Source organism: Salmo salar, chromosome ssa10, assembly GCF_905237065.1.
Source record: "Salmo salar chromosome ssa10, Ssal_v3.1, whole genome shotgun sequence".
Taxonomy (NCBI): Eukaryota; Metazoa; Chordata; class Actinopteri; order Salmoniformes; family Salmonidae; genus Salmo; species Salmo salar.
The window spans coordinates 102,483,550-102,492,245 of NC_059451.1; the positions used below are offsets into that span (position 1 = coordinate 102,483,550).

General features: G+C 47.6%; 1 protein-coding gene across 1 annotated transcript in view; it reads left to right on the forward strand.

The window, feature by feature from the left end:
• Nucleotides 1–8,431, forward strand: part of LOC106561277 (F-box only protein 31) — a 31,744-nt gene extending 23,313 nt beyond the window's left edge. The window contains exons 7-9 of the mRNA XM_014125054.2: nt 559–712; nt 5,280–5,671; nt 6,008–8,431. Of these exons, the coding sequence (XP_013980529.1) occupies nt 559–712; nt 5,280–5,671; nt 6,008–6,230 (769 nt within the window). The 3' untranslated portion in view covers nt 6,231–8,431. The remainder of the gene's footprint in view (nt 1–558; nt 713–5,279; nt 5,672–6,007) is intronic.
• Nucleotides 8,432–8,696: the final 265 nt, after the last annotated feature.

Genomic DNA, 8,696 nt, shown 5'->3' on the forward strand with positions numbered 1-8,696 from the left:
TTTATTGCATGACATAAGTAATTACAGACCTCTACATGCTTTGTAAGTAGGAAAACCTGCAAAAAAAGTGTATCAAATACTTGTTCTCCCCACTGTATCTGGTTGGTAATCGGGTTAAGGTATATCCCTGAAGACCTCTAGTTAATATAGCTAAAACAAACTTCTAAACTTCTTCTACTAGAGGCACCATTGAATTTCCCTCCCCAAATGATAGCATAAAACTTTTCTAATTCCTTATGCGTAATTATTACAGTTTGTACATACTTTGGTTTTCTAGTAGGAGAATTTGAAAGTGTAGTAGTATTATTTGTGATGGAATATGTGATCCAACTGCCCCACACTCTAAAGTAAATGTTGTCTATCAGACCAGATTTTTTTTGTATATATTTCACTGACAGTATTTCACCGCTTCACTTAAGTAAAATGTTTTAAACTTCCACCACCATAAAAATATTTTTTCAAAGAGCTGAAGCAAGTTGCACAATTTTTCGTCATGGAAAATTACCATCTAGTTGGCTTCATTAATGTTGATGATGCTGTAATGTTATTTTCTGACAGTAACTGCCTGACGTACCGGCGGATCTACCTCCCTCCACGACTGCCCTCTGATCTGTTGCAGCCGGGCCTGTTCAAAGGCACCTACGGCAGCCACGGCCTGGAGATCATCATGCTCAGCTTCCATGGGCCTCGCGCCAGGGCCACCAAGCTCACCGTGAGTCCCCCACCTCCACCGCACCCCGGCTGGGCTCCCACCCCAACTGGCCCCTAATGTTTCCAAACCAACAGTTTTTGAAATGGAAAACCAAATCAAATGTTATTGGTCACATACACGTTTAGCAGATGTTATTTCGGGTGTAGTGAAATGCTTGTGTTTGTAGCTCCATCAGTGCAGTAATATCTAACAATTCACAACAATACACACAAACCTAAAAGTAAAAGAATGGAATTAAGGGATATATAAATATTAGGATGAGCAATGTCAGAGTGACAGACTAAAATACAGTAGAATAGAATACATTATATACATATGAGATGAGTAAAGAAAAAATATGTTAACATTATTAAAGTGACTAGTGTTCCATTATTAAAGTGACCAGTGATTTAAAGTCTATGTATATAGGGCAGCAGCTTCTAAGGTGCAGGGTTACGTAACCAGGTGGAAGCCGCCTAGTAATGGCTATTTAACAGTCCGATGGCCTTGAGATAGAAGCTGTTTTTCATTCTCTCGATCCCAACTTTGATGCACCTTAACATTTAACATTTAAGACATTTAGCAGACGCTCTTATCCAGAGCGACTTACAAATTGGTGCATTCACCTTATAATATCCAGTGGAACAACCACTTTACAATAGTGCATCTAAATATTTTAAGGGGGGGGGGTTAGAAGGATTACTTTATCCTATCCCAGGTATTCCTTAAAGAGGTGGGGTTTCAGGTGTCTCCGGAAGGTGGTGATTGACTCCGCTGTCCTGGCGTCGTGAGGGAGCTTGTTCCACCATTGGGGTGCCAGAGCAGCGAACAGTTTTGACTGGGCTGAGCGGGAACTGTGCTTCCTCAGAGGTAGGGAGGCGAGCAGGCCAGAGGTGGATGAACGCAGTGCCCTTGTTTGGGTGTAGGGCCTGATCAGAGCCTGAAGATACGGAGGTGCCGTTCCCCTCACAGCTCCGTAGGCAAGCACCATGGTCTTGTAGCGGATGCGAGCTTCAACTGGAAGCCAGTGGAGAGAGCGGAGGAGCGGGGTGACGTGAGAGAACTTGGGAAGGTTGAACACCAGACGGGCTGCGGCGTTCTGGATGAGTTGTAGGGGTTTAGTGGCACAGGCAGGGAGCCCAGCCAACAGCGAGTTGCAGTAATCGAGGCGGGAGATGACAAGTGCCTGGATTAGGACCTGCGCCGCTTCCTGTGTGAGGCAGGGTCGTATTCTGCGAATGTTGTAGAGCATGAACCTACAGGATCGGGTCACCGCCTTGATGTTAGTGGAGAACGACAGGGTGTTGTCCAGGGTCACGCCGAGGCTCTTAGCACTCTGGGAGGAGGACACAAGGGAGTTGTCAACCGTGATGGCGAGATCATGGAACGGGCAGTCCTTCCCCGGGAGGAAGAGCAGCTCCGTTTTCCCGAGGTTCAGCTTGAGGTGGTGATCCGTCATCCACACTGATATGTCTGCCAGACATGCAGAGATGCGATTCGCCACCTGGTTGTCAGAAGGGGGAAAGGAGAAGATTAATTGTGTGTCGTCTGCATAGCAATGATAGGAGAGACCATGTGAGGATATGACAGAGCCAAGAGACTTGGTGTATAGCGAGAATAGGAGAGGGCCTAGAACAGAGCCCTGGGGGACACCAGTGGTGAGAGCACGTGGTGCGGAGACAGATTCTCGCCACGCCACCTGGTAGGAGCGACCTGTCAGGTAGGACGCAATCCAAGCGTGGGCCGCGCCGGAGATGCCCAGCTCGGAGAGGGTGGAGAGGAGGATCTGATGGTTCACAGTATCAAAGGCAGCAGATAGGTCTAGAAGGATGAGAGCAGAGGAGAGAGAGTTAGCTTTAGCAGTGCGGAGAGCCTCCGTGACACAGAGAAGAGCAGTCTCAGTTGAATGCCCAGTCTTGAAACCTGACTGATTAGGATCAAGAAGGTCATTCTGAGAGAGATAGCAAGAGAGCTGGCCAAGGACGGCACGTTCAAGAGTTTTGGAGAGAAAAGAAAGAAGGGATACTGGTCTGTAGTTGTTGACATCGGAGGGATCGAGTGTAGGTTTTTTCAGAAGGTGTGCAACTCTCGCTCTCTTGAAGACGGAAGGGACGTAGCCAGCGGTCAAGGATGAGTTGATGAGCGAGGTGAGGTAGGGGAGAAGGTCTCCGGAAATGGTCTGGAGAAGAGAGGAGGGGATAGGGTCAAGTGGGCAGGTTGTTGGGCGGCCGGCCGTCACAAGACGCGAGATTTCATTACATTTTTTTTACATTTAAGTCATTTAGCAGACGCTCTTATCCAGAGCGACTTACAAATTGGTGCATTCACCTTATGATATCCAGTGGAACAACCACTTTACAATAGTGCATCTAAATCTTTTAAGGGGGTGGGTCTGGTATTCCTTAAAGAGGTGGGGTTTCAGGTGTCTCCGGAAGGTGGTGATTGACCGCTGTCCTGGCGTCGTGAGGGAGCTTGTTCCACCATTGGGGTGCCAGAGCAGCGAACAGTTTTGACTGGGCTGAGCGGGAACTGTGCTTCCTCAGAGGTAGGGGGGCCAGCAGGCCAGAGCTGGATGAACGCAGTGCCCTTGTTTGGGTGTAGGGCCTGATCAGAGCCTGAAGGTATGGAGGTGCCGTTCCCTTCACAGCTCCGTAGGCAATCATCTGGAGAGAGAGGGGAGAAAGAGGTCAAAGCACAGGGTAGGGCAGTGTGAGCAGGACCAGCGGTGTCGTTTGACTTAGCAAACGAGGATCGGATGTCGTCAACCTTCTTTTCAAAATGGTTGACGAAGTCATCCGCAGAGAGGGAGGAGTGGGGGGAGGGGGAGGAGGATTCAGGAGGGAGGAGAAGGTAGCAAAGAGCTTCCTAGGGTTAGAGGCAGATGCTTGGAATTTAGAGTGGTAGAAAGTGGCTTTAGCAGCAAAGACAGAAGAGGAAAATGTAGAGAGGAGGGAGTGAAAGGATGCCAGGTCCGCAGGGAGGCGAGTTTTCCTCCATTTCCGCTCGGCTGCCCGGAGCCCTGTTCTGTGAGCTCGCAGTGAGTCGTCGAGCCACGGAGCAGGAGGGGAGGACCGAGCCGGTCAGGAGGATAGGGGACAAAGAAAATCAAAGGATGCAGAGAGGGAGGAGAGGAGGGTTGAGGAGGCAGAATCAGGAGATAGGTTGGAGAAGGTTTGAGCAGAGGGAAGTGATGATAGGATGGAAGAGGAGAGAGTAGCGGGAGAGGGAGAGCGAAGGTTGGGACGGCGCAATACCATCCGAGTAGGGGCAGAGTGAGAAGTGTTGGATGAGATCGAGAGGGAAAAGGATACAAGGTAGTGGTCAGAGACTTGGAGGGGAGTTGCAATGAGATTAGTGGAAGAACAGCATCTAGTAAAGATGAGGTCAAGCGTATTGCCTGCCTTGTGAGTAGGGGGGGGGAAGGTGAGAGGGTGAGGTCAAAAGAGGAGAGGAGTGGAAAGAAGGAGGCAGAGAGGAATGAGTCAAAGGTAGACGTGGGGAGGTTAAAGTCACCCAGAACTGTGAGAGGTGAGCCATCCTCAGGAAAGGAACTTATCAAGGCATCAAGCTCATTGATGAACTCTCCAGGGGAACCTGGAGGGCGATAAATGATAAGGATGTTAAGCTTGAAAGGGCTGGTAACTGTGACAGCATGGAATTCAAATGAGGAGATAGACAGATGGGTCAGGGGAGAAAGAGAGAATGTCCACTTGGGAGAGATGAGGATTCCAGTGCCACCACCCCGCTGGCTCGATGCTCTAGGGGTATGCGAGAACACGTGGGCAGACGAGGAGAGAGCAGTAGGAGTAGCAGTGTTATCTGTGGTAATCCATGTTTCCGTCAGCGCCAGGAAGTCTAGGGACTGGAGGGTAGCATAGGCTGAGATGAACTCAGCCTTGTTGGCCGCAGACCGGCAGTTCCAGAGGCTGCCGGAGATCTGGAACAGTGCACCTGTACTGACCTCGCCTTCTGGATGATAGTGGGGTGAACAGGCAGTGGCTCGGGTGGTTGTTGTCCTTGATGATCTTTTTGGCCTTCCTGTGACATCGGGTCCTGTAGGGAAGGTCAAAGGTAGTTTGCCGCCGGTGATGCTTTGAACAAACCGCACCACCCTCTGGAGAGCTCTGCGGTTGCTGTACCAGGCAGTGATGCCCGACAGATGCTCACAATTGTGCATCTGTAAAAGTTTGTCTGGGTTCTGGGTGACAAGCCACATTTCTTCAGCCTCCGGAGGTTGAAGAGACACTGTTGCGCCTTCAGCACCACACTGTCTGTGTGAATGGACCATTTCAGTTTGTCTGTGATGTGTACGCCGAGGAACTTAAAACGTTCCACCTTCACTACTGTCTCGTCGATGTGGATAGGGAGGTGCTCCCTCTGCTGTTTCCTGAAGTCCCCGATCAGCTCCTTTGTTTTGTCGACATTGAGTGAGGTTATTTTCCTGGCACCACACTCCCAGGGCCCTCATCTCCTCCCTGTAGGCTGTCTCATCAAACGTCCTTATTACCGATGTTTGGGTAGTACCTCTTCCATTTCAAAACTTTTTCCCCCTACTGAACATGCCCCTGTCCTTTCTCCTCCCTCCCAGGGGGACCCCAACGTTCCAGCAGGCCAGCTAACGCTCGATGTGGACCTGAATCGGCCTGTGCACCTTCCGGACCTCGAGCACCAGCGCAGTGTGGAGGAGCTGTCTCGCCTGGTGCTGGGGGTGCATGAGGAGGCGCAGCAGGAGGCGCAGAGCCCAGATGTGGCCCCCCAGGGGGTTGCTGCTGGAGATGGGGCTTTGGCCCCCCAGGGGGCTGCTGCTGCGGATGGTGGCGGGGCAGAGGGTCTGGAGTTGGCTATGGAAGCCCAATCAGAGAGCCCCCAGCCTGGGCCCAGTAGCAGCAGCAGCAGTGCTTCCTCGGAGGCCCAGCCCTTTGTCCTGCCTCTGGGGGTCATGGCCCGCAACGAGGTGTACCCCCGTACCTGCAAGATGTGGTGAGTCCATCAATCTCACACGTGTTCAAGTTGTATTGCAAATGTCCTCGTATAGCCAAGAGTGCCTGTGAAATCTAGCTGTATAGCAGAGTGAGATGAGATACTCACACATGCATGTACACTTGTAATAGAATATAATGGTCATTTAGCAGACTCCTTCATCCAAATGGACTTAAAGTTAATGCATGTATTCAGTATATGTTGCCCATGTGGGAGTCAGACCCACACAACTCAAGTGTTACAAGCACAACACTCCGGCCATCTGAAACATTGGATCGCAACATGTAGGCTACGCAACAGGATATCTTGATAGATTTTTTTCTTCATCGATTTCAGTTTCTACGGGACAGGCCTGATTGCCGGCCACGGCTTCACGAGCCCGGAGCGCACGCCTGGCCTCTTTATCCTGTTTGATGAGGACCGCTTCGGCTTCATTTGGCTGGAGCTCAAGTCGTTTAGCCTATACAGCCGCCTGACCGACCAGCTGGCCCACGCCTATGCCCCCAACATGGAGCGCTTTGAGGCTATGCTGCGCAACATGCAGTCCTGGACATCCTGATGGGGCAGACCCACACGTCTCATACAAACACGTTTACTTAGGCCCCTACACACACCCCGATGTGTGCACCTGGAATACCTCTAGGCCCCAAGTTTGTAAACTATAAGTAATGCCCATAGTTTTTTCCTGATTAGATCATGTGGTTAGGAAAAACTCTTGGCCCTAATTATCACTTATGTATGTATATTTTCCCTCTGTAGACCCCGAAAACACGATATTTACCCTCACCGATCCCTGTAGAATCACTACTGTATGCACACACAGCTTTACAACCCAACCACCTCGACTGGACAGAAACAACCTTTAGCCCCCCTACCCCCTAGGCACCTAAAAGTCCACCTAGCCTATCGGAGGGAAATGTGGAGATAGTACCATATCGCTTATTATCTAATTGTCTCTCCCTGTCCAATGTTTCCCCTCTGCTTACCTCCACGTGACCTCAGTATCTCTACTGCTAAGGCATGTCCACAGGTCATATGATATGACACTAAGGCTGCGTTTAAACAGGCAGCCCTATTCTGATATTTTTCCCACTAATTAGTCTTTTGACCAATTTGATCTTTTCACATCAGATCTTTTTCGCAGCTAATCTGACTGGTCAAAATACCAATTAGTAGCTGCCTGTGTAAACCCAGCCAAAGGCTTCCTCAAAAGCTTCTTATTTATTTTTAAACCAAAGAAGAGGATTTGATGACGTTTCATCCCACAAACTCTGGAACAAAGTATCCGTGCCTCTATGACTGCATTTTTAGCCAAATTCTTTTGCTTTTTTTCACTCATTGATCTTTGGACCACTCAGATCAGCTTTGAAAAAGATCTGATGGGATTGGTCAAAAGACCAATTATTGAAAACAAATCAGAATTGGGCTCCCTATGTAAATGCAGCCCATGAGTTCTAACTATATACCATGTCTGCATTGCCTAGGGATTTCCTATTCATTCTACTAAAGCTATTATTGTGTAACTATTTGAATGCCTCATGTTTGGATGCATGCAGCATTTAATTTGTTTAATGCCACCTGTCTCTAATGATCTTATTCACAATCCGATTAAATGCTTTTGGTTTGCTGTATATTGCTTATAGTTTGGTGCACAGATGGCATTATGGAATTGGAAAAGACTGCATCTCAGGCACTTTCACTTTTTTTGTCACTCGGTCAAGGAAAATATACTGTAACTATGTTAATATTACACAATGGGGCATGTGCATATAACAAATGATTACTTTTTATTTGCAAAATACTTCTGATGGATAGTATGTAGTAAAATGGAAATGTTGAATGAATGGAGATTTGAACATTGCGTCTTTGGTACAAGCTTATGCTGTACTGTAGCTGTACCAGCCATTCCTAGTTGGACTGATAGCATTGTTCTTTGAATGCTTTTAATAACAGGGTGTTATAAAGATATTGCAACATCCTCTATAATAATGACCGTTTGCGAAACATTGCACAACACAAAATGTAATTCAAGGTACTCTCATACTTTACATTATTTACATTGTGAAAAATGTGTGTGTGTCTCGCATTAGCCAACAGTGGTGCCCAGGGGGTCTCCTATTGCAAGTGAACTTTTCTAGGCAGGTCAGTGGATGGTTGTCTCTCAACTCCTCTATGGGTCCCTTTCTTTTACTCCTTTCCTTCATGACCACAAATGGCTTGAAGGACCAGGAGGGTTTTTCCACTAATGGCTTTCACCAGTCTTGTCCTGTCACCTGACATGTCAGTGATCATGGAGGGCAGGACATAAGGAAAATAAGCTAGTGGGCAGTATTGAGACAGTCACTATCTCATGGGAGGCTTCATTCAAAGCAGTACTTTTGTATTAGACTACAGCTTTACTAGCATTAGCAAAAAACTAACTCTCTATAGAGAGTAAATAAGTAATATATATTAATGAAAGGAAACTATTTAATAAGTATGTTTGATGTTTTTATTTTTGGGACAACTGTAGACATTTTTTAATCATTGCTTGTTGATTTGTGTTTTGTAAGCACATCGCTCATCTGTTTGTAAGTAACGCTTCTGTTCACCGCTGTTTAAATGAATCACATTTGAGTCTTGCGCTTTGTAAATTGCCAATCCCAGTGGCACGACTCTGCTGGAAACTGTTTGATCTGTTGAACTGCTCTTAATCTGATTTCAGGGAGCTTTGCAGCCTACGTGCTCTTTCTCTTCTCAATAAAAAAAAAAGAAACAACACATTTTTCCTCTCTTTTTCCACACAATAATGCTGAAATTTTCCATTTAAAATAAGCGCACACATTTGCTCATTCTGCCTCCCTACCTTAAACCCTGACCTTAACCCTTACCCTTGACTTGGGCAGGAGCTCACTGGAGCTGAGTACCTGCACCTCAAATGTTCTACTGCTTGAGCTCCTGTTCCTCTTATAGAATATTATCTCAAAGTATTGTGGAGCTCCTGCACTGAAATATAAAGCCAAAATGAGTACCGGAACTTATCAGT